The sequence below is a fragment of the Malus sylvestris genome, chromosome 1 (genome assembly GCF_916048215.2).
Source record: "Malus sylvestris chromosome 1, drMalSylv7.2, whole genome shotgun sequence".
NCBI lineage: Eukaryota > Viridiplantae > Streptophyta > Magnoliopsida > Rosales > Rosaceae > Malus > Malus sylvestris.
Window position 1 is genome coordinate 25,174,271 of NC_062260.1, and position 24,905 is coordinate 25,199,175.

General features: G+C 39.7%; 5 protein-coding genes and 1 pseudogene across 9 annotated transcripts in view; 2 read left to right on the forward strand and 4 right to left on the reverse strand.

Annotated features, from left to right (window-relative positions):
- Positions 1 to 50: 50 nt before the first annotated feature.
- Positions 51 to 1,179, reverse strand: LOC126614981 (probable isoaspartyl peptidase/L-asparaginase 3; annotated as a pseudogene).
- Positions 1,180 to 1,496: 317 nt separating this feature from the next.
- On the forward strand, positions 1,497 to 2,733 carry LOC126630567 (transcription factor DUO1-like). The gene is made up of 3 exons (XM_050300700.1): positions 1,497 to 1,754; positions 1,967 to 2,201; positions 2,267 to 2,733. Exons 1-3 carry the CDS (start codon positions 1,555 to 1,557, stop codon positions 2,693 to 2,695), a joined length of 864 nt encoding a protein of 287 aa, XP_050156657.1. The 5' UTR covers positions 1,497 to 1,554; the 3' UTR covers positions 2,696 to 2,733.
- A 34-nt stretch (positions 2,734 to 2,767) lies between these two features.
- LOC126630513 (uncharacterized Rho GTPase-activating protein At5g61530-like) lies at positions 2,768 to 6,870 on the reverse strand. The gene is made up of 10 exons (XM_050300636.1): positions 6,709 to 6,870; positions 5,921 to 6,037; positions 5,580 to 5,830; positions 5,280 to 5,342; positions 5,173 to 5,191; positions 4,289 to 4,387; positions 4,086 to 4,163; positions 3,744 to 3,988; positions 3,462 to 3,624; positions 2,768 to 3,329 (listed from the first exon to the last, which is right to left on the reverse strand). Exons 2-10 carry the CDS (start codon positions 5,982 to 5,984, stop codon positions 3,190 to 3,192), a joined length of 1,122 nt encoding a protein of 373 aa, XP_050156593.1. The 5' UTR covers positions 5,985 to 6,037; positions 6,709 to 6,870; the 3' UTR covers positions 2,768 to 3,189.
- A 913-nt stretch (positions 6,871 to 7,783) lies between these two features.
- On the reverse strand, positions 7,784 to 10,200 carry LOC126630478 (hexose carrier protein HEX6-like). The gene is made up of 2 exons (XM_050300601.1): positions 9,117 to 10,200; positions 7,784 to 9,018 (listed from the first exon to the last, which is right to left on the reverse strand). The coding sequence occupies exons 1-2, from the start codon at positions 9,567 to 9,569 to the stop codon at positions 7,945 to 7,947; spliced, it is 1,527 nt and encodes a 508-aa protein (XP_050156558.1). The 5' UTR covers positions 9,570 to 10,200; the 3' UTR covers positions 7,784 to 7,944.
- A 326-nt stretch (positions 10,201 to 10,526) lies between these two features.
- LOC126630535 (uncharacterized) overlaps positions 10,527 to 24,905 on the reverse strand; it is a 59,084-nt gene continuing 44,705 nt past the window's right edge. The window contains exons 1-6 of one of the 3 annotated variants that reach the window (XM_050300653.1): positions 13,557 to 13,693; positions 13,309 to 13,362; positions 12,397 to 12,541; positions 11,806 to 12,032; positions 11,327 to 11,584; positions 10,527 to 10,985 (exon numbers count right to left, since the gene is read on the reverse strand). In XM_050300653.1, coding sequence (XP_050156610.1) covers positions 10,680 to 10,985; positions 11,327 to 11,584; positions 11,806 to 12,032; positions 12,397 to 12,541; positions 13,309 to 13,362; positions 13,557 to 13,598 — 1,032 coding nt within the window. In that variant the 5' untranslated portion in view covers positions 13,599 to 13,693 and the 3' untranslated portion in view covers positions 10,527 to 10,679. Of the gene's footprint in view, positions 10,986 to 11,326; positions 11,585 to 11,805; positions 12,033 to 12,396; positions 12,542 to 13,308; positions 13,363 to 13,556; positions 13,717 to 24,905 lie in introns of those variants that run through there. The other 2 variants (XM_050300662.1, XM_050300670.1) reach the window with 2 other exon arrangements.
- On the forward strand, positions 15,239 to 24,887 carry LOC126630618 (uncharacterized). Of its 3 annotated transcripts, XM_050300775.1 has the most exons (7): positions 15,240 to 15,477; positions 16,173 to 16,274; positions 22,723 to 22,941; positions 23,733 to 23,836; positions 23,933 to 24,034; positions 24,540 to 24,577; positions 24,771 to 24,887. In XM_050300775.1, exons 3-7 carry the CDS (start codon positions 22,920 to 22,922, stop codon positions 24,823 to 24,825), a joined length of 321 nt encoding a protein of 106 aa, XP_050156732.1. In that variant the 5' UTR covers positions 15,240 to 15,477; positions 16,173 to 16,274; positions 22,723 to 22,919; the 3' UTR covers positions 24,826 to 24,887. The 3 variants fall into 3 exon arrangements, with proteins under 3 accessions (XP_050156724.1, XP_050156740.1, XP_050156732.1); XM_050300767.1 differs by having other exon boundaries at positions 15,239 to 15,477; positions 23,733 to 24,034; XM_050300783.1 differs by lacking the exons at positions 23,733 to 23,836; positions 23,933 to 24,034; positions 24,540 to 24,577; positions 24,771 to 24,887 and adding an exon at positions 16,436 to 16,507 and having other exon boundaries at positions 15,239 to 15,477; positions 22,723 to 23,376.

Below are 24,905 nucleotides of genomic sequence, written 5' to 3' on the forward strand. Positions count from 1 at the left end.
AATATCGTTTGCTAAAAAAAAAAAAAACCCTACTCTAATTAACTGCAACAGCATGTTGTTTTCATGCTCTAATGTAACAGATTTCGTAGACAATAGAACGGTGCAATAACAGGACTCTTGTTGACAAGCGGAGCCTTGTCACGGTAGCACGGTATAAACCGTCACATCGTCCATGTCCGGGCTTCTCACTGAGTACTGAAATGTCCATCCGTGGCAAGCTCCGGCGTGCACGCCCTTCTTATTGATGGCAAAAACAGCTCCAACAAAACCAGGGAATTTTCTCGTGATTGTGATATCGCATCCTTCGCAGCGAGTTTAGGTTCCATCCCTAATCTCATACTCTCCACAATTTGATAACTGTAGTTCAATCATTTAATAGATTCAGTATAGGAGCAGATTGGGGACTAAATACACAGGGCATGACAGAAAACAAAGCCTGCTTGACGCACACGCAATGCATTCTTTACCGGAGTTGCAAAATGATGGATCGGATTGTTACGTTCAAAACTCAAGCCACCAGGCCGGAAGGAAACCAGTTTTGAATGCTTGACAAGCCTCCAACAGGTATGGTTTGATTAATGACAGTATTTGCTTTACATTTAAGACAAACTGTACTTCTTGATTACGGCTATAAGAAGGCAAGTCAATAGCAACATTCATAACTTCATCGTCGCCCAAAAGGAAAACTTCAAAAATAGTAAACTGTTGATATTGTTGGAGCAAAACCGAATTTCAAAAACGAAGATTTGTAATGGTTGACTGAAATTGGCATCCTATAGCAATATACTCTACAAGAGAAGAACGTAAGACCAGGAGCAAAGATGACCAGTGCATTACCATGGAATGAAACGCATCGTGACATCACCATCTCCGGTTGCACCACAAGCACCAACTTCGTCATCTGCATATGCAGGTGATCCTGCAATGGGTCCATCACCCACCCTGCAGTCAAGAAACTGTGCTTTCACTCATGCACTCATGCAATCATGCACTCGGAGTTCTGTATTAGACTCCCCTACGTGCCAACCCGAGTAATCGCATGTATCATAATCTTGATCACATCCAACGGTGATCCATGATATTGCAAATCATACCAGAGGACATTTACGTAATTTTATCATCTATTTTGAACATGCAAGGAAACGGCGGGGGTGTGGGGTGCTTACCACTAACCGCCATAACCGTCTTTACGTGGTAGTGGGATAAGATTTCCACTGTTTTTCATACACAATTTAGATGACCAATTAGAAACGTGAACACCGTAATCAGGCCCTTCATTTTTCATCATCTTTGATCCTTAATGGTCCCATAATCTAAGTACTTTGATTCAACGGCTAGCTTTAATTCACCAGTTACGTTTCCATAAGGTGCGCCGTGTGCATGCATACCCTAGCATGCTCGAGATTTAAAAATAAAATAAAAAAATAAATAACTCATACCTCAAAAGTTCATATTCCATAATCTCATTTTTTCCAAGAAACCCAATTAATTTCCGGAAGAAGATTTTGTTTCCCATCGGAGTGAAGAAAATTGAGAGATTTATTTTGTTGAAAAATGGCGAGGCAAAAGCAAAACGATGGAGCATACATCAGGAAAGGGCCATGGACTGCTGAGGAAGATGAGGTGCTCATAAGTCATGTGAAGAGAAATGGTCCTAGAGACTGGAGCTCCATTCGATCCAAAGGACTCTTGCCGCGAACTGGAAAATCATGCCGGCTCAGATGGGTTAATAAGCTCCAACCGAACTTGAAGACGTAAGTAAGCCCTAAGAATCCTTGGAATATTATATAGATATCAGACACTAATTAGTTTTTGTAAGTTCAGTTGATGAGTGTTCATTAATTTGTTATGTTCACGCTTTTGTTGATTATTCGTGGGTTTTTGGCAATTTAGTTGTTGTAATCTGTATTTTCTTGGTTAAGATTGACGCTGACAAAAAATGTGAACTTGAACTTTTACAACAAAGTGGATGCAAGTTTTCTGCAGAGGAGGAGAGGATGGTGATACAACTGCAAGCGCAATTCGGGAACAAGTGGGCGAAAATCGCGACGTATCTGCAAGGCAGAACGGACAATGATGTGAAGAATTTCTGGAGCGCTCGGCGAAAGAGGTTTGAGAGGATTCTGCAGAAATCGACATCCTCAAACTCCCCAAAAAACAAAGGGAAGAGCCTTGTGCATCATGAATTTCCAGTGGATAAGGTAAGCTAGCATTGTTCTCAAATTTCCAAGACAACTTTTTCAAATTAACAATTGTGAATTCTCAGGTTTCTTCTCATCCAAGCAATTGCTTTTTGAATTCTGAAGAGTTGGGAATGGTGGATCTACCGGATTTGGTGAAAGCGAACCAACTGCTGAATGTGGAAGCAGAGCAGCAGCCCATGCTTGAGGCCACGCCGATTAATATGATCCCGTCTTCTGATTTCCCACCACACTTATCTTTGTCTCAGCTTCCTCAGCCCCAACTAGACCTCTCATTTTTATCAGGATGCAAAGAAATTGACCAGGACCCTATCGTTCTGAACTTGCTGGACGTGTTCGGGCAGGATATCCCACCTCTTGGACTGGAGGAGAATGTTCAAGGTAACAAGTTAGGAGAGCTTAAAGACCTTTCGACCCCTGACATTTTCTTCGATGAATTCCCACCTGAGATGCTTGATTATCTCGAAACTCTTACAAGCTCGTCAGAGTTATGAATTCCTGGGAGTCTTGTGTAACTGTTATTTGGTATGAATTCTGGGACACGATTGTTTGATACACTAGAAATCAAGATTAGAACTTGTTTAATAAATATTCTGTTTAATTGTTGAACATGACGAAAATCGCTTCTTTATACAATGTGCTAGTGCAATATACTGCAACCTGAGTCCATAAACTCAGTGTTCACTGATCTTATTAAGAAATTTACATAATCAATGGTGATGAAATACATTTTCCTAATACTAACTCTACCCAAAGTAAGAAAAAAATGCCAAAACCAATCACAACATCCAATTCAGTATTAAATCCAAGCTTTTTTCACAGCTGCACCAAACAATTCATGGTCTACCATGCTCCAACTCGAAATATATTTTGAACCTTCGTAGGACTGGCAAAGGTCATAAATTCTTCTACTTTGTAATCATCGTCTCAGCCAGATCTGGTTTCAGTCTCAAAGCGTTAGTCAGTTAGACTGCCCAAGGAATTTGTATCATCTCCAGATTGTTTCATTAGCATCTGTGAAAATTGCGTTGTGATGTTCCATGAGGCACTGGACAACCTCAATGGCGCCGAAGTCCATGGGCACGTCATCATCCAAGGGGATGGAATCATCTACAGCATCACCTTCATCTGAATCCACAATAAAAAAAAAATACGCGCAAAAGAGATGAATATGTTCTTTCGAAAAACCAACAATATAACACCTTTAGTTTGTATAATTTCTCTAAAATAGAAATAGGTTGCTAATGAAGAACCGCTCACCAGAAAGCATGTCCCATGCAGTATAAGTAGGCTCAGGATCCAAGTTCTTCCTGGAAGGACCTTTTGACAGTTGATTCCAATATTTCCTATATAGGTCCGGTGTTTTACCCTTCTGCCAAATTATAACAGGGGCCATCTCCATCGCGAGACTTTGGGTGCTCATCTGTGTACAGTTAACAACTATTTAAGCAAGCTTATCAACGATTCAGGCTATGAACAACCCGCCATGCATACAACACGGAGAGAGAGAGAGAGAGAGAGAGAGAGAGAGATGCTTCCTGCCTTATTAAGAACTGACTTCTGGCTAACACGGAACAGTAATGCAGTGACAAATTCTAGGGTTGTGTAGTTGACTGTAGGAAGCCTCCTGAGCATGTTTCTTATCGCATGTATGCTGGATCGAGCACCTTTGATCTCATTATAAAGCTCAAATGTGGTTAGTGGCTCAGGAAGGGTAGCTAGGTAACATTTGACTAGAGCAGCTACGTCAATTGGGTTTACACCCTCTGGTAATGGTGCATTTGAATCTGATATTACAACACTAGATTAGTGTCATCCAAATAGAACCAAGAAAATTATGTTTCAAAGCAATAAATAAAAAGAAGTTATACACACTTCACATACCTTGGTTGTACAGTGAAACCAGTTGTTGAATGGCTTTTCTATCTCCCTCGCCTTTAAATAGATATGGTGTATTTAGTCCTAGGAGTCAAAAACATCACGAACAAGTTAATCATACTTGCAAAGGAAATCAAAGTAATATATGTGTAAGTGATCATACATGCACCAGAAGTGTATAAATTAGAGAAGTATAGACTATAGAGTACCTGATAATATGAGATAATCTGCACATCTGACCAAAATTTGAGGAATGGGCCTACTAGATTGTTGCCGTTGCACAATAACTTCAATCGGAACTCCAAAAACTGAAAATAAAAATTTAAATAATTATCACCATTCACCATTTAACCCAAGATTAAAAGCAACTACCATCCTGATACAGTTTATCTTGACACAGAAACCACCAAATTAGGGAGATGCAGAGGATCCAGAATTTCACCATTCTTCAAACAATGCTAACTATAAAAAACCTGAGTCATTTTCTATAAATTCTCAGCTACAAATTTCACTTTACAGCTATAAGTACAAATACATTTTAGGGGGAACCCCGTGTAACAGATCACGTGTAATACTATCAGAAGTCAAAGAAACAAAGCTTTCAATGTTTCCTCAATCCCAACTTCGTCCACCAGCACTAACTGCTACCCACTATCTCATCTCCTACAGTTAATATGTATATTCCTTGCTTGTTGATTCCAGAGAAAAACCAGACATGGGTCACTCGAGAAGAAGTAGCCAGATAGCCAAACAAGCCACAAATCCTCAACAATCCCCACTATAACCCTCGAAACCAAATGTAGTACAGTATCTCAGTTTCAAATTCCATCCAATTTAACACTGTAAATCTCACAGATAAAAAGCTGTTTCCAAATATTACAATTAGGGGTGTGCTATCCACACACCCCTTTTTACTTCTCACACACCCCTTGTTAATTATGTCCTTTGATCTTCTTTAATTTAGTCGATCCGACAACTGCAAATTAAGAGGGTGTGTATGAAGTAAAAAGGGGTTTGTGAATAGCACACCCCTACAATTAATGATGCTAGGCAAAAAAGTATATGGAGGGTGTAGAAAATTCGAGAAACTTACCGTCGGTGCTTGCAACACCCTGAAAATGAAAAGAACAAGATTAGACTTTCAAAATATGTATAACAAAGAAGAAAAAGAAAGGTAACAATTGTTTCAAAATTCTATACCTTCTGCCATCTTTCGATATCACTCAAAATGCTTTTGCTCTTTTGGGCAGTCTTCTTTGCCACCTGAAGGAAAAATCACCATTTCAAATGTGTCAGTGATGAGTTCAACTAAAAAACATGCTCTAGGCACACACTTAGATTGTCAAGCTCAGGAGCATTTACAAGTCAGGGTTTACGATCAATTGCATTCACCGTTGGGGTTAAAGAAACAGAAAAATAGTACGATACGTTCAGTGACTTCAGTCTAAGTTCAAGTTGGATATGAATCATTATCACCTAACAAAGTTCTAGCCAGTTTACCTCCTCAACTTTTATCTTCCCAACAGAAACCTTTTCCTTTGTCTCTGATAAGCCCTTCCTAAACAATGTACCAGTTGTCGCAGCAGCAGTTATAAGGCGTTCCTGCACAGCATGTCTTGTAGCTGGTTGCTGAAGAATCGCCCATCGACTTTTGAACATTGACCCAACTCGTTCTGCCACATCAGCAACATTCACTTTTGCATCTTTAGTGACCTCTCCAACAAATGTTCCAGCTTCTTTAATCTTCACCCCTGCATTAAAATATAGTTGGCTATAGTCAAACACCAATCTTTTTCTTAGAAAATGATTAAACAATAAAAAACGGTGTAATCGGAAGGTACCTGAGGAAGAAAAGAATTCGGTAGCCGTCTCTTGTGTGATGGGGGGTGAGAACGGGAAAGCCATTGTAGCAGTTGCAGAGACCAGAATCAAGTTATAAAGGCAAAGACCAGTTCAGCCTGTTTTGAAGGGAACAGATAAAAAATACGTCAAAGAAGATCGAAAGCCACTACTTTTCATAGGTTCTACAAATTCAAGAAAAAAATTGCAATAAATCACAACTGTTTCGCTCATTCGTTAAGAAAAACTACGGTATCTATAAGAAAGGAACCAGCTTTGATTTCACAGGCAGTAAGTCTCTTGAATCCATTTATTAACACGAACTCGAAAACCAAGTTAAACAATAAATCATCAAAGTTTCCCTCCACTCCAATAAATCAACGTAAACAATAATCTTTCTAAGTCAGCTGTTTGGCTGGTGAGAAAATGAAAGAAAGTCAAACCCCTCCCCCCATCATTCCCAAATACAAAATTTCTCAACATAAAATTAAAAAAATTATGATCTCAACTCAGCCAATCAGCTCGAATCAATTCTCTTTCACTGTAATCTGTCTAAAGATTATTCCTTTTTCATCAAATTTTATCCAATTATCAAAACCCAGTTCCTACTAACTACATACAAAAATTGGCCAAATCAACATCAATCAACCTGATTAAAATTTTAATTACAAATTGAAAAGAAAAATAGTACTAATACAGCAGTAGTTGAAGAAAATTTTAATTTAGTTTCCACTAATTAAAAACAAACAAAAACCCCAGTTTTAATCAGTGAAATTCGAGAAAAGATTACCTCTGTGGGGCTTGCTGATCAAGGAAGCTGGAAGCGAAGAAGCTGAAAGGCGAAAATTGCACAATTGCAAATAGAAAAATCCCTTCTTTTTAGAGAGAGAGAGAGAGGAGAGAGAAAGTCGTCCTCTCTAGAAAATTCAAAAAAAGGCGCTTGCCTGCGATTGGTTGGGCATTCAGTGGGGTAGGCGGAAGAATAGTATGACGCCATGTAGGCGCTAACTGGCGAACACGCGGACTGGGACCCGCGGGTGATCCTGGAGGTTTTTTAACTGATATAACCGTCGCGTGCGCAGACTGAGATTAACACTTTTGTTTGGTTTAAAGTTTAACGTTAAGACAGAGATTAACGTATTCTTTTGTTGAAAGTAGACTGAGATTAACATCCCCCCTGTCCCCACCTTAATCCTTGAATATTCAACTTTTTAATCAAACTGCCTGCGTCAAGGGCCCCACCCCACTCCCACGTTGTTATCTTTCGATGTTACGTAAATCAAGGGTGAGGATTGAGGGAATCAATCAAACGGTTGGCAATAAATAAGAAAGTTGGAATAGTAAACGTGCTCATAGCAGGTAAGGGAAGGAATAAGATTCTCTTAGGATCCGTTTAACCGAAAAATTGAACACTTAGGAATTAATTTTTTTGTTTACGTTCATCTTTTTTATAGGAATTTTAACGAAATGTTCATAGTACTGTTTATTTTAACGAAAAATTATATTTTTACACTAAAAAGTCAATCATGATACTATTCACTTTATCTTTTATTTTATTCTTATCGTTAAAACTCAAAGTTTTTTGAACTATTTTTATTAGTTTTCATTTTTTTGTCCATCTTCTTTATATCTTCACCTTTTACTGTTTATCTTCTTCTATTTTTTTTTCCGGTTAATCGTATCATGTTCATTTTCTTCTCTCTTCACATTCATTTAGTAGGATAATGTTTGGTTGTTATTGTTGTTGAACTTTTTTTTTTTAATAAATGATATTATTTACATTAACGGAGTGGACTCAACCTTACAATAAGCTAACAATGATATGGTTCAAATTTTCATTTGACGAGAATCGAACTTAAGACATCTTGCTTATAAATAATATTGTTATTGTATTTAAATCTTGGATTTTTAGCTTTTTTTATACAGAAAATAAATGGTTAATATTAAAAAGAAAATATTTGTAACACTGAATAATAAGTAGCAATGATGCCATACTCGAAAATATTTGTAACACTGAATACATCTATTACGGAGCTTCCATCTTGGTGTCCTTGCTAGAGTCCCCCACAATCCTCCTCCAAAACCAGTGCTCCTGCCACACACTCTCCATCTTCTCAATCGGCACATTCTTCGTCTCCGGCAAAAACAAGTACACAAACACCGTCATCACCGCCACCCAACCCCCGAAAAAGAAGAAAATCCCAGCCTTGAAGTGGCACAGCATTGCTAGAAAAGTTTGAGCAACAATGAAAGTGAACAAAAAGTTCACCACCACATTGATACTTTGTCCCGCTGATCGAATTTCCAACGGGAAAACCTCACTCGGAACCAACCATCCGAGCGGCCCCCATGACCACCCGAATCCCGCTACATAAATGCATATCAAAACCAGCACCAAACAGGCATATCCTTTGCTCACTCCGCCGCGATCACCAAGCTGAGCTGCCATTACACCTCCCACCATAATTTGTGACACCAACATTTGAATCCCACCGGCTAAAAACAACACTCTTCGCCCAAATTTGTCTACGATAAGCATAGATACCAATGTTGAGCTTGTACCAACCACTCCAGTCAGGACAACGGACAAGAGTGAAGCGCTTTCTCCCAACCCAATTGTTCGAAAAAGTACGGCAGAATAAAAGGATATGACATTAATCCCTGTCACTTGCTGAAAAAATGGTATGGCTATTGCCATCACAAGCTGAGGCCTATACTTTCTCTCCAGGATTTTCTTGAAAGGGTGTTTGATGTTTTTCGATATGTTGTTTGCCTTGATCAGATCATCGAGTTCTGCTTGGACATCATCGACACCTCTGATACGTTGTAGCATTTTCTTGGCTGTTTGGTGATCCGTGCTACGCTGGATTAGGCTGTTAGGTGTTTCGGGAAGGAAAAATGCGCCCAGTGTTAGCATTGAGGCAGGGACTGCAGCCATGGCTAGGGAGATTCGCCACCCCCAACCGCCTTTGATCTTCTCAGAGCCGTAGTTGATGAGGTTAGCTGATAATACGCCAATGCCGACGCTTAATTGGAAGCCATTGTTAATTGCTCCTCTGTATTTTGGTGGTGCCATTTCCGAAAGGTACAATGGAACAGCCTGCACAACACAAACACAGATTACACGAGTACCATGAAAAATAGAAACATCGAATAGGGTATGCTTATATGATTAATGTTGGGGGCAGAAAGTACTACCTGATTTCCAAAACCAATACCAACTCCAAGCAATAAGCGGCCGAGGATGAGCATGTAGATGTTCATAGCTGCGCCATTTAGAGCTGAGCCGGCAAGGAATGCAGCTCCACCGGCAAGGATTGAAGGCTTGCGGCCGTAAGCCCTTGTGACCAAACTGGCAAAAAGGGAAGCCACAAGACCAGCTATGTAGAGTGAGGATGTGAAGGAGGTCAACAGTTCACTGTCAAATTTACAGTAGTTGCTGATTTTGGTGTCCGATTTCATCTTAGTGTTTACTTCAGGGAAGAATTTTTTAAGAAACGGCTCCATTGATGTCACGCCGCCTGAAATTCCAATGTCGTAGCCGAAAATTACACCTCCTATGGCTGCCATCATGCAAGAGAGGATGACAAACGGCGTCATCCTGCCATTGTATTGCCCAGCTTCGCCTGCTATTGCTAACCCAACTGCCATTGCTTCTTCCAAGCTCACACACAAAGAGATATGAAGAGAGAACTCAAAGTTGTGAGAAGTCTTGCTCCATTTTCTGACAAATACGGTATTTTAAACTACTGTAATTTACGGAGAACGAATTCTTTCTAACCACGTCTGCAAGAGCAGTCTTACTTGACTGGTATATTTCAACAAATGGTTTTGGACTTGTACGGAATATGTAGGCAGTGGTTGCAATCACTACCACTACCAGACAACTTCAGGCAGGACCATAAGCATTTGTCTGAACTCTGAAGAAAGTTAAGGGTCTATTTGGCCACTCTTCAGCTGCCATTGCCTGGTTTAACAAACCCTTTTGTACTTAATCACTCTTTTTTGCTGCTTTAATATCTGCTTTGCCGTTAATCGCGAGCACTTAAACTTGTCGACCGCTGCCACCCGTTGGTACCCTGCCGGAGCTACTTGGTATGGTAGTCCGGATGCCGCCGGAAGGGGCGGTGTAATGCATGATTAATGTATACATGTTTTGTAATTTTTGGTTTACAGATAATACAGTACTGTTACTTAATTATTAATATTAATAGCATATGCTAAACTAATTAATTATTGTCATATTATTCAAAGTGATTTCAAAACTACTTTCATTTACGGTAAGAGAGGCTCGGAACTAATACAAAGAACAAAAATAAACAGCGAATGTGCATGAGGAGAAAAAAAAATGTGTAGGGAAATCGTTTCCCGAATTATTCTAAAGTGAATGGCATGAAAGCGAAAAGATAGAGAGAGACTACCAGAAACAATAGTGTGCCAGTCGGGGACCTTGGCATGCTTCCCACGTCACTCTAGTTACATTGGCACCCTAGCATGAACTCCACATGCTAGAATTCGAGGGCTCACTTGAGAAAAACTGTGTCCATCCTCACGTGATGAGAGAGAGATACGTTACGTGATACATACCCTGCTGTTTCATAGAAACAGTTTTGCCTTTCAGCAGAAATGCGAAAAATACGATTGCCTTTTTTGCTTGCTTAACAAGTCTGTCTGTCACTAAAGTTGGAGATAACATCATTGCATTTTGCAAACCAACTCATATTAATCTGTTCACAAAGAACAGCAGTTGAGGCAGAAATTTTAGGGTATAAGCACAGCCGAGCCGGATGTTTTCCTGTTCTCGAGGTCTGCATGAGCTTGTGCTGCGTGAGACAATGGGTATTTGTGATTTACTCGAACGCGCAATACGCCTGATGCAACATTAGCAAATACCTCTCCCGCAACCTCTAACAATTTGTCTTGAGCTGCAGTGTACTGGAACAGGGCTGGCCTGGTCAGGAAGAGTGACTTTGCTGCAAGGGCTGATAGCGGGACCGGATCAATTGCACCTGATGCTTGTCCAAAACTCACCATGTATCCACGAGTCTTCAAACATGCCAATGATCCCTGTAAACATGCCCCAATTAAGTACTAATTATAAAATTCACCATCAAGAAATTAGACTAGCTAATCTTCTGAACTGAAAAAATCAAAGGGTAACTAGCATTTGCTTTAACAGTTTCATAAAACTAGCTCGAACGGAACAGTATAAAGATTTGGTATACCTGGCCTAGCATTGAGAAACTTCAACGCTAGATTAGGTAATAAGTCACGGTAAAGCAGAAGCATTAACAGGCTGTGTTGATACTCAATGAAACCAACAACATCAAGGGAAATGCGCAGAAGGAGAACCTAGAATCATTTCGGTAACTTCTGTATAAAATTGAGGGATGAAAAGTTAGATATACCTGAAAGGTATCCTTCCCTACAGAATCATAGACAACATCAACCCCATTGTCAGATGTTATTTCTGTCACTCGAGCAACAAAATCCTCTTCCGTATAGACTATGACATGGTGACACCCATCATCCTTGGCCTGAGCTGTCTTCTCTTTAGTTGATACAGTTCCAATGACAGTTGCACCAAGCGCATTAGCCCACTGGCATAAAAGGGATCCAACTCCACCAGCTGCAGCGTGAACAAGGACTCTGTTTCCTGGTTTGACCTGTATAATTAACAGCACAAATTCAGATCGAACATTAAAAGCAGCAGCATTTAAATTTATACACAATTTCTAACATTGAATCAACCTTGTTTGGATAATGAAATTACAAATTCAGGAAGCATTTAGTTACAACTTGACCACCAATATTCGTCAGTTGATTGTACTTTTTCGGCACATAAATCACATAGTTAACAACACAGAAAATCGTACCAAAAAACAACCTTGAAAGACTGCCGTAGTAGAACCTGAGCTGTCATACCCTTAAGCAATACGGATGCTGCAACAATAGGATCAATTGAAGGGGGAACGGGCACCACTTTGTTTGCAGGAAGGATCTGTTCTTCCGCATATGACCCCATCGGAGTACCAACATAGGCCACCAGATCTCCAACTCGCCTGCCTATTACTCCAGGTCCTACGGCTGTCACAACTCCACAAGCTTCCATACCTGAAATGAAAATTGATTTGTTAACGAATACGGTTTATCCGTCAGCCTTCTGATCAAGAACTAGAAGGCCAAAAGAAGGCTGGACTCCAAGTTGTTCAAGAATAGTGATGTTGAGTTTCTCGACCATTTCTCTTAGGATTAGTCAGTTCTATTTCAAACAGCAGGAATGGCTAATCTGGTTTCATGCCCGGCATTCTTATATGTTTGCTAAATCATTCTTGATCATATCTGAAAACTGTAATCTCACGCGAAATGTTTACTCGAGAAACTGTTAAGCAAAAACTAAACTTTGAAATTATGCCTTCAAAGAGTGGACTAGATGTCAATCCTTCCTACATTTCAGAACTTGGAAATGAAGCAAAACCTGGGGTGAAGGGCATTGTATCAGCCTTATAATAAAGTCCTTTGCGGAAGTATACATCGATGAAATTAACCCCTACTGCCTTGTTCTTCACACGAACCTCCCCCTCCTTCAGCTCTCCTATTTCCACATCTTCCCATTTCAAGACCTAGCAGCATTACATCACAAAATTAAGTGAAATGGGAATAGAAAGCATTGGAAATTTGGATAATGACTTGTAGCTGAACCAGATGCAGATCAAAGAAAAATTACGAGCAAAGGAAACTTCTTTCAAGGAAAACAAACTGAAGTAAAACTCGAAAACAAACGGGTTTTGAATAATATGTTTCAAAGATTGTGTATGAACACACTTGATATGGCTCGAGATAAACTATAAACACAATATAAACTCAAGTTTACAAACTCAAATACTTCAAGGCCTCGCTCGATGTCTATGATTGAATTGGACTGAAAATTCGCTAGATTCAATGTATGTCAAAGAAAGAAATTTGGAAGGCAGAAGAAGGATTAATCGTGTAGAACATTCCAATAGCCAAAGAAATGGTAGGATTGGAAGGGATAAGCTTACTTCATGACCACTCCTACTTCTACTTTTAACTTATGGCTCGTGTGTTTTTAGAATGATTGAAAGCGTTTTTGGTGAAACTGATTTTGGATTCCAAAAACACTTGGAAGAAGCATCAAATATGTGTTTCTTGCAAGAAGCCCTTCAAGTGTTTTCTAAGATTCACTTAGATTTTTACTAAGAATTAGTTTTAAAAATATTTCACAAAAAACGCTTTCTGTTATTTTAAATGTACTTCCAAAACGGCCATTAGACAAAATTTAGAAGTTGACTTCCATTTCTTCCTTCGACATTGAAACATTGTGAGTTATCGAATCCAGTCAAATCTTTGACACCAAAAAAGAACTAACCTTCTCTGGACTAGTCCGATGAATACAACGGCATAAGAACTCATGTGCTCTTGGCTAAAAGCAGAAAGGCTATCTCTTTCAGCTTGTTACCAGATTTCCCATCAAACAACTCGGATTTATTGTAAACAGAAATAGTTAACAAATGAAATCAGACACTTAATATTGCAACTGACAAACAAGCCTTGATGTTATGATCAAACATTCAAGTTACCCAAAAGAATACAGGAGAGAGAGATAGAGAGAGAGACCTGAGGACCACCAAGTTCATGAACTCGAATGGCTTTCACCATCTTTGTTCGCGATACTGCTTGATTTCTGGGTACGAACTACTTTCCGGTCAAAAGTGTGATTTCTTGGTATTTATCCCTTAATAATTAGCCTAACTCTTGTTAATATTATAATGTTGGACCTGCATATTTTTTTAGTCTATGTCTCATACACACACCTGAAATCATAAATTGTAATGATTTTAATACTCGTTTCAAGGTAAATAAACTGGTAATGATAAGCACATTAAAACTATACATTTTGATTACAAATAACACAAATTGAACATCGAAGACCATCTCCAAAGAAGATGTCAAAATATCCAAATCAACAATAACGGTAATAAAATACAGCATTAATGTTTTCCAATCGAGAAGCCAAATCTGATGTGGCAGAATATAAATTGACATCTCTCTCCCTGGCAGAATATAAATTGACATCTCTCTCCCTTAATTAATTATTAAATGCTTTTTATTAATTTATTATTGATTTAAAGCATTATCCTTTTGTTTGTTTTCATTCCCAATGCATAGAAAATACATATGAATTATTATTTTATGTTTAAAATTTGACATATCGGTTGGAGAGAAAAAGTTTAAAATATGTAAAAGTACCATGTAAGCCTTCAAATTTAAATTTTTTGTTTAAAATTTGACATCTCATTTGGAGATGGTCGAATGTTGTTTTTTTTTCCTTAACAAAGGATATTATCTACCCTCAAGAATCTCAACGAAAAGTCTTATCTTACTCTTCATAACTTCTTACGTTTCAAAACTTCATGATGAGGCATCGGTGAAAATAAATTGATTGAACAATGATTTAACAACGTCTGAACGGGGATTGATAGCGTGATACCGATTTTTCCCAATTCCAATTTATTTATTTGTTTTTTGTTTTTTTTTTCTTTGAGTTTTTTATTTATACATTACTTTATTTGAGTAACTATTATTAAATTCAAATATCTTTAAATTTCTGTTTTAAATCGTTGATTATAAGTGCTAAAAATGAATTATAATACATTTTGCGTGGAAAAATATATTTGAAGAACATGAATACAATAATTTGTTGTTATGTTAAAAGAAATAAAAGAAACATTAGCAAAAAATATAAATAAAAAAATTGAAAATAGGGGATCGGTATGATACTAGCAATTGTTAATAAAGAGAGTCGCTATGTATGTACCGACAATTCTTGTGAACAATCAGTAGTTAAGCACGATCGTATCATTTTTCTATTTTATTATTATTTTCTTTTTTTTTCTTCCTACATTAATTTATTTAGATTCAAATACTTTTAGATTTAAATGTATATCTTCATTTTTCGGGCGCTGGCTTGTCTCGTTTTGTGTGCTTTGTTTATCCGAAGCTGAGCCGACCGTAATTTACGCGATGAATCTTGTTTTGTTTTCGATGCATCGAGCCTACCTTGTTTACGGAGTCCCCTCCCCTCCTCACTTTTCATGCCAAAAGCTAAAAAAATAAGTGAAAAATATAGTAGTAAGGTCCAAAACAGTTTTAAAGTAGAGACTCCCGTAAACAATAAAAATCATATCAGAAATTACAAATAAAATTATTTTTTATTATTTTATAAAATAAAAAATACTAATATTTTATTTTTCATTGCCAGACTGTTGAGTTTAAAGATGACGATGCAAAAAACAGTTAAATGACGTCCCTGCGCACCTTTGCAAAGTTGGAGTTGCTCGGAGTTGCTCGGAGTTGCTCTTACAGAGAGGAGGAGAGATAGAGGGGGAGGGAGAGAGAGAGAGAGGGATTCGGTGAAGGGAAGGCATGCGGCTTGCAGAGAGGAGGGAGGGAGGAGAAGACGAAAAACAACTGCAGCAAGTTCATGGACAGGGAGAGAGCGTGCTGCAGCCCGCTAGCAGTTTTCGTTTAGATCCAGGTTTGTTTTTTTTTCCCTTAAAATTTAGATTTTTTTTCGACATTTTATGTTTCGTTCGGATCCGGGTCCGTTTGGTTGCCGAGAAATTCACTTGAAAATTTTCCTTTCGTTGGGTTTTAATTTGTTATTTGGGGTCGCGACTGGGATGAATTGCCTGCCGGCATTTGAATTCGGCTTCTGGGACTGCGAAATTCTTCGATTCGAAGTATTGCTTGTCCGCATTTCATAGATCACATTATGCATTATGTTAGTGAAACGTGTGAATCCTGCTCTTGATGATTCAATATGCCATCAAACATTACTTAGGCTTCTAATTTCATACAGAAATCGAAAACCCATTTGGTGAGCCCTTGAGTCAGGGGCTACGCTAGAACATTTGGAATGAGAGTGGTCAAAGCCAATCACGTTTTTGTATTATTTTCGAGTTGAAAAATTAGGTTTTTCTTCATAAGTTCAAATTACACTCTATTGGGTCTGAGACTTGGAAACTCAATATCTTTGTGATATTAGATTAACATAGTTAAACTATATTTTCTTTTGATGGGCATGTCTAAAATTCTGTATTTGCGCTGTAGGGATGTCTTATCTGGTGAAGTGTTCAAAATCCTTCTGCTAAGTGATTTAATAGGTTGAATTTGTATCCAAGGTTTTCTTCCAATATGGTCTGAACTATTTTGTTTAATTAACGAAAACAGGTCACTTCTCTCTATGGTGGTCCCTTAGAGTTTATGTTTATTGTGCAAAGCACAGAAGACCCTACTTATCGGGCTGTATCTATGCTACTATCAGAGCTTAAGGTATACACAACAATAATCATGGTTTCTTTAATATAAGAAGAACATCCAGGACAAGTCATATATAATATATGCTTGGAAGCACAAGTTTAATGCATAACACTTTTTAGGTTACATGTATTCCCAGAATGATCTGTTTTACGTTTAACTTCATTTCGTTGCAGGACGAGGTTGATGCTAAGATTGTTGTGGCTGGTATTTCAACAGCCTGCAGTCAGAAAATTCATAACCAATTGGTATGTACCTGATTAAAATAATTTACGCTTTGCTGCCATGCTGGTGCAATAGCAAGGTGTTGCACTGTTTAAGTGTTATCTTATCAAATCATTATGTACCTATAATTGTTCCATGTGACGAGTTTCTTTTCTTTATGGAATACAGGAATATAAATTTATTACTAAGTCTTAATGGTGTAGGGTATATGTAAATGAATTCAATTAGAACTCACATTTTTGTTCTCAAGGGAAAATTTTATAGGACGGCAATAAGGCCGGCGATGCTGTATGGCACAGAATGTTGGGCGGTGAAACATCAACACGTACACAAAATGGGTGTAGCGGAGATGAGGATGCTTCGTTGGATGTGTGGGCACACGAGAAAGGATAAGATTAGGAATGAGGATATCCGGGGTAAAGTAGGAGTAGCCGAAATTGAAGGAAAGATGAGAGAAAATCGGTTACGGTGGTTTGGACATGTGCAAAGAAGGCCTACTGACGCTCCGATTAGAAGATGCGACTATGGGACAGAGGTTCAGGGCCGAAGGGGTAGAGGAAGACCTAGGAAAACTTTGGAAGAGACTTTAAGAAAAGACTTAGAGTACTTGGATCTAACGAAGGACATGACACAGGATCGAGCACAATGGCGTTCTAAGATTCATATAGCCGATCCCACTCAGTGACTTGGATTTTCCAAGTCTCCAACCAAGAAGTTTTCCTCACTCGGGAACTTAAGGGAACACTACCCCAACCTACATGCTCCACTCAGAAAGCTTCAACATACAAGCTTCAACAAAAGAAAATTCAAAGAACTTAGCGAAGAAGGCTTTGGTGTATTTAACACAATACGTTGAAATGAAGGAAAGCTTATTTATTGATATTCCCGATAAGCTACAAATATGTACATATACATGAGTCAAAATAAACACACAAGAGGGAGCCTTCACAAAGGTTGCTTAGGAGAAGTCTCAGCAGTCGGTAGAGCCCCAGAAAGAGAAGGCACCGGAGGGGGATCATTTGGAGCCTCAGTACTGGACAGAACCCTAGAAGGAGGAGGCATCAGAGGTTGATCATTTGGAGCTTCATTACGCGGTACAGCCCCAGAAGACGAAGGCAATAAATGCCTTTGGAACAAACCCACAAATCTATGATGATCAAGTAAAACCTGACCATCAGTTTCCTTCATCTGGTCAAGCTTCCTCTTCATGTTTGTAGCATAGTCATGTGCGAGCCGGTGCAACTGTTTATTCTCATGCTTGAGCCCTCTAATCTCCTGTTTGAGACTCATCACTTCAGCCGCCAATGATTCAACTTGGCGGGTTCGAGCAAATAGGCGTTGGGCCATATTAGACACAGAACCTGCACACTGAACACTGAGAGCCAGCGAATCCTTAACAGCTAACTCATCAGACCGTTTGGAAAGTAGTCTGTTATCTTTGGGAGTGAGAAGGTTCCTGGCCACCACCGCAGCGGTCATATCATTCTTCATCACGGAATCCCCAACGGTAAGAGGACCAGTTGAGGAGACGAAGGATGGGCGCCATATGTTGTCTGGAGAAGGCGGGGCTGCCTCTTCAACAAGGTTCAAGTCAAAACGACGGTCGGAGGGGCCAGACATTTTCAAAGGTGTTGAAGAGAGAAGAGGTCGGACAAATCAAGATCTTAGAAGTGCAAGAATGAAGCTTCTACTGGTGGAGATTCAAGTGTGCTTTGGAACTTAATGCCAGCCTCTATAAAAATCTGCACTCGACGGAGCTTCAGAAATCAAAGAGGCGCCTGCTCAGAAATCGAAGAGGCGTTTGCTTTCTCAAAAGTTGGGCTGCTTAGAGATCACGAGGGTTGATCTCAGAAATCGAAGAGCCGTTTGCTTTCTCAAAAGTTGGGCTGCTCAAAGACCACGAAGGCCGATCTCAGAAATCGAAGAGGCGCTCGCTTTCTCAAAAGCTGGGCTCCCTAGAGACCACGAGGGCCGATCTCAGAAATCGAAGAGGCACCTACTTTTCCAGCCTTGTCAGCACCTGTCACACGCACACTCAGCTTTGCGGAAATTATGGGCATTCTGTCAAAGACTTCTGGGGAAGTAGAAAACACATGAATCTTACTGTTCAATCACCCACTTCCCACACGCAACAATAGCTCATGGGTACCACAGATAACTTTGCCAAAGTTCTCTGCCAAAGTTGAGCACGTGAAGCTTGCAGCTCCCACTACATCGCTCTGACCAAGAAGGGTAAAAGAATAGCAAAGAAACAGCACTAACAAAGTTTAGACCCATAAATTTTGAAGGTCTAGCTACCATATTATTACCCACAAGGGTAAAGGAACAGTACCACTGCTAGATAATTGGAAAGTCCATGTATGTCAACCTCTGTGCTTCGTGGCAAGGTAGACTAGCAAACATGCCCAACCTTTACTCACATTCGAGAAAACACTCCCAATAAGATTGCTTGCTCCAAAATCGAAGAGGCACCGTCCTCCGAATCTAAAGAGCCAGACTCCCAACATGACTACTTTCTTAAAAATCGAAGAGAGGGTAAAGGAACAGTACCATTGCTGGATAATTGGAAAGTCCCTGTGTGTCAACCTCTGTGCTTCGTGGCAAGGTAGACTAGCAAACATGCCCAACCTTTACTCACATTCGAGAAAACACTCCCAACAAGATTGCTTGCTCCAAAATCGAAGAGGCACCGCCCTCCGAATCTCGAGAGCCACTCTCCCAACATGATTACTTTCTCAAAAATTGAAGAGACACTGCTCCCCGAATCTCGAGAGCCAGACCCCCAGCATGATTGCTTTCTCAAAAATCGGTGAGGCACCGTTCTCCGAATCAATCGAAGAGGCGCTCGCTTTCTCAAAAGCTGGGCTGCTCAGATACCACGAGGGCCGATCTCAGAAATCGAAGAGGCATCTACTTTTCTAGCCTTGTCAGCACCTGTCACACGCACACTCAGCTTTGCAGAAATTATGGGCATTCTGTCGAAGACTTCTGGTGAAATAGAAAGCACATGAATCTTACTGTTCAATCACCCACTTCCCACACGCAACAATAACTCATGGGTACCACAGATCACTTTGCCAAAGTTCTCTGCCAAAGTTGAGCACGTGAAGCTTGCAGCTCCCACTACATCGCTCTGACCAAGAAAGGTAAAAGAATAGCAAAGAAACAGCACTAACAAAGTTTAGACACATAAATTTTGAAGGTCTAGCTACCATATTATTACCCACAAGGGTAAAGGAACAGTACCACTGCTGGATAATTGGAAAGTCCCTGTGTGTCAACCTCTGTGCTTCGTGGCAAGGTAGACTAGCAAACATGCCCAACCTTTACTCACATTCGAGAAAACAGTCCCAACAAGATTGCTTGCTCCAAAATCGAAGAGGCACCGTCCTCCGAATCTCGAGAGCCAGACTCCCAACATGACTACTTTCTCAAAATCGAAGAGAGGGTAAAGGAACAGTACCATTGCTGGATAATTGGAAAGTCCCTGTGTGTCAACCTTTGTGCTTCGTGGCAAGGTAGACTAGCAAACATGTCCAACCTTTACTCACATTCGAGACAACACTCCCAACAAGATTGCTTGCTCCAAAATCGAAGAGGCGCCGCCTTCCGAATCTCGAGAGCCAGACTCCCAACATGATTACTTCCTCAAAAATCGAAGAGACACTGCTCTCCGAATCTCGAGAGTCAGACCCCCAGCATGATTGCTTTCTCAAAAATCGAAGAGGCATCGTTCTCCGAATCTCGAGAGCCAGATACCACAGACCACTTTTTCAAAGTGCTCTGACAGAGTTAAAACATGTGAAACTGGCAGCTCCCACTACCGTGCTATGACCAAGCAGGGTAAAGGAATAGCATTACTACTTGTTGTTAGGGAGACTCCTATATATGTCGACCTCCATCCCAACGGACAGGCAGACCTGCAAAAATGCTCAACCCTTCATCATATCTGAGAGGGCACTCCCAACAAAGCCTTTCGAAATATTCAGCTTTCTTTCCCCCCGATAATACCTCTGCAAACAAGCTATACTAGAGCAAGAATATCTCATATCATCAGGGTTAAAAGCAAGAGTATCCCATATCATGCTTTTTCCCTGTTTTTTCTTTTGGCCTTGTTTTTACCTGCAAGACAAGAAGAAAGAGAGCAATATGTCAGCACTTGGAATCAAGCTTCCAGCCAGGAACTGACTGCCTGGAACCCCTTACCTGATTACTTACCTGGCATTGCTCTCGAGTACTCATCTTCATCATCTTATGTTTCCAGGGAAGATTCCGCATCTGCTTGAGGAACAGATAGGGCAAGTGCGAAGGATACAAGGAAGCATGTGGAGACAAGCGTAACAGCACACGTGCCGATACATCCATTACTCTGTCAAAAGCAAAAGTATCCCATATCAGCAGGGTGGAACGTACTCTAGATTTGATGGACTTGTTTTGACCCTCAAATTCTTCAGTCGGCCTTATACTCTGGAGGAAACCAGAAAACCCTCCAGCTCAGTTCAAGAATAAGCCTGTGGAAAGTTACTTCTTCAAAAGCAAAAGTATCTCATATCATCTCTTCTCATTTTTCTTCTCTTTATCCTTCATGCTGCTGCAAGATGGGGAGAAGGTGAACAATCAGTCGGAGCTCTGATTGCTTACCTTGTCTGTCACCTCTTTCAGCAGACCCCCTAGCTCGGCGACTTGGGGGACTCCTACTACATGGTTTGTATCGCACTTGACCAAGCCTGAAACTACAAGTAAGCTTCAAGTGAAATTGATACATTACCTTGTGCATCTCCACCAGTTAAAGATACCACCCCTGGATGGAGGAAGAGTACTTCCAGAGAAGATGCCACATCTACCTATGAGACAGATAAGGCAAGTCAAGACGACACCACACTCCGATACTTAGAAGTTTCGTGATTACGAGATCATTCTCCCACAATATTTCCTAATGTCATTTGTACTAAATCATTCACTCGTACTCACTAAAGGAGAGCTTGAACCTATGTACTTGTGTAAACCCTTCACAATTAATGAGAACTCTTCTATTCCGTGGACGTAGCCAATCTGGGTGAACCACGTACATCTTGTGTTTGCTTTCCTATCTCTATCCATTTATATACTTATCCACACTAATGACCGGAGCAATCTAGCGAAGATCACAAAAAGCGACCGTTTTCGTTACCTAGGATCTATCTTGCAAGAGAACGGAGAATTAGATGGAGATCTCAACCATAGAATACGAGCTGGATGGAAAGAGTGCATCCGGCGTGTTGTGTGACCGTCGTAGGCCACTGAAGCTCAAGGAAAAATTTTATAGGACGGCAATAAGGCCAGCGATGTTGTATGGCAGAGAATGTTGGGTGGTGAAGCATCAACACGTACACAAAATGGGTGTAGCGGAGATGAGGATGCTTCGTGGGATGTGTGGGCACACGAGAAAGGATAAGATTGGGAATGAGGATATCCGAGGTAAAGTAGGAGTAGCCGAAATTGTAGGAAAGATGAGAGAAAATCGGCTCTGGTGATTTGGACATGTGCAAAGAAGGCCGACTGACGCTCCGGTTCGAAGATGTGACTACGGGACAGAGGTTCAGGGCCGAAGGGGTAGAGGAAGACCTAGGAAAACTTTGGAAGAGACTCTAAGAAAAGACTTAGAGTACTTGGATCTAACGGAGGGCATGACACAAAACCGAGCGCAATGGCGTTCTAGGATTCATATAGCCGACCCCACTTAGTGGGAAAAGGCTTTGTTGTTGTTGTTGTTGTTGTTGTTGTAGTTGCCTTGATCATTAGTTGGTGATATTTGGGAGATTGGGTCATCTGGTTATTTGGATTTAAGTGGGATTGAGGTTATTTTTGCCGCTTTTTGTAATTAGGGTCTGGGTTATGGTCAAGTTACTGCTATTTATTCTGGGTATTTGCTAAAATTTGTGTTCAATTAGTGTGAGTTCTGTAATTGGTTTGTGTTCATTCATATAACCTTATGTTCTTGGAATGTGATTTAGCTGTGGCTATTTCATTTGATTCTTAATTCTTTATGATTCAACACTATGTTGATATTGATGATGAATTTTTCATCGCAATTAATGCTTTCATGTTTAAATCTTAATAACCGTAGTTGCTTCTCTTGGGTGTATGTTCTGCTGGTCATGAAAAACTGTCGGCCAGTCTTTTTGCACCACTCTTTCGCACTCTTTTCCATGGCTATCATGTTTCTCTCTGACCTTATAAATTTTGCCATCATTCACAGCAAAAAAACCTTGCGGCAAGCAAACAGGCACAACCAATTCTGCCAGAATTGCTGGAGAATTCCACAACCAAGGTCATTGAGTACGGCCGGAAGCATGTCGAGGGTCGAGACGGCGATAGCACCGACGTCGGCAAGAGCGGCGATTAGGCTCTCAAGAAGTTTGACGGACTTCATCAACAAGATCAAAGCTGATCAGAATGTTCTCTTTGATCTGTCTTGGTGAGTATCGTGACCCCAACTCTTTGTTATTATTAGTTCAATTTTTTTATGCGTATACCCTTTTCAAGGTACGGTCTTCACTGATTTGAAGTTTTAGTTTGTTTTTGATTTTTTTTTTTTTTTGGATTTGTAATTTATCCTTTTGTACCTGACAATTTGTGATCCAATTTTTTTTTTTTTTTGGTGCGTTTTGATTTTCCTGTGAATTTTTATGGGTTTAGATTTTTATTGTTAATTTTCTGATGTTGGGGGATCATTTTGGCTTCTAGATTGGTTTGAACATTTTTCTGTCTTTGTTTTTTCCTTTGTGTAGTTTTAGTCAGATTGAAGTGTTCTTTTCAATTTGAGATTTATTTGAAGTGTTTAGGATTATCTATATATATATATATAATCAATGTTGAAATTTTAAACTAAATCACTATGCTGCAATCAAACCCACAGATTGTTGGGTCCAAAAGAAGAAGGAGTGAACAACACGAAATTGGCTTTGAGTAAGCTTCCACTCTCTTCTGTGTATGATCTCTTTGGAAGTGATTTTGGTTTGTGCTTTCAAAAAAGATGATGGCAATTTCATATTTGGACAGAGAAGACAATAGGCATGTATAATGAAGTGGAATTTTTTGTGGTATTATCAACATGCATGTTATGAAGCATGCTTCATTTAATTTTTTGGGTTGTGTGTTTTGTGTTGTTTCATTCGTGACTTGTGTGTTTTGTTGTATCTGATTTGAGTATACGTCACTGAAGAATGTTAATGAATCCAAACATGGGTTTTGGGGTGTTCTTGCTAGAAACGCTAAAGACATTCTTGACGATGATGATAATGGAGTTCAGGATTATGATTCACCCCGAACAACAAGGACGGATATGCTGTCTATGCCAACAAGGGGGTAAGGTGAGATATAGTTTTCGTCATGTCTTTATGGTAGCTTGTCATTTTCCAAGGACTTTTAATTGCTGCTGCATTGTTGAATACCTTAAGAATGATCAGAACTTGGATGTCGTCCTCGGAGAAGCCGTTGCGGTCGACGGGGCATCAGTGCATTCGTCTGACGTCGTTTATGCAGCCTTTGAGCTCCGCCTTCGTTCCTTGGTAGTTGTATCCTATCCGCACTGCCTTTTTCACCATTTCTGAACATTTCCAATCACTCTCACTCTGTTTTTTGTTTTTTGATTTTTTTTTGTGAGAGAAGGAGAATTGCATTGTGATGCTCTGTTTTTTATTGCCTTAAAATTAGAGTTTTATTATTTATTTATTTCGGAATTACAATAATATTTTAATATACAAATCTTTTGTTTAATTAATATACAAGTTGAATAGTTTTTTTTAATTCGATTTTGGTATGGGTTGGTGCCGACAAAGAAGAACAAGATAAGGACTTGGATGCACGTCCAGGCTTTTAATTGCATACCAATTGCTGCAAGATATATTTTGCCATATTGGCAAGATATTGTGTGAATGACAATCTGTCTTTTAAAATTGGTTCAAGTTAAATTTAGAGTTATCTTGAAAATATTTGTAGTATCTTAAGCAGTCTTGAATATACCCATAACTTGGCTGTTTAATTCCTGTTTGAGCTGTCTTTGGCTGAACGCAGGTGCCACGACCGCCACTCAAATACGTTTTTCAATTTGTGTAAGCCTTTTCACTTTTTCTGAAATCAAATTTCTTTCTATGTAATTTGCATGTTAGGTGGGAGACTTGGTCTCTAAAAAATTTCTGTTTTCCGATTGTGTTTCTTGCTGGAATTTGAACGCCGATATGGTTATTTGTAGAGATATTTTTTGGTATTTATAGGATACTGATTGTATTATGCATTGCATGGTAGGTGGGAGGTAATATTTGGGCGTTTTGGCACCGGGTGTTTCCAGCAATGGGGATAAGATACAGGAAAACTGGACGTTTTCAATTTTTGGTCATACTTATCTACTAGAGGGAGACCAGTTGTTTGACTAAACGCATT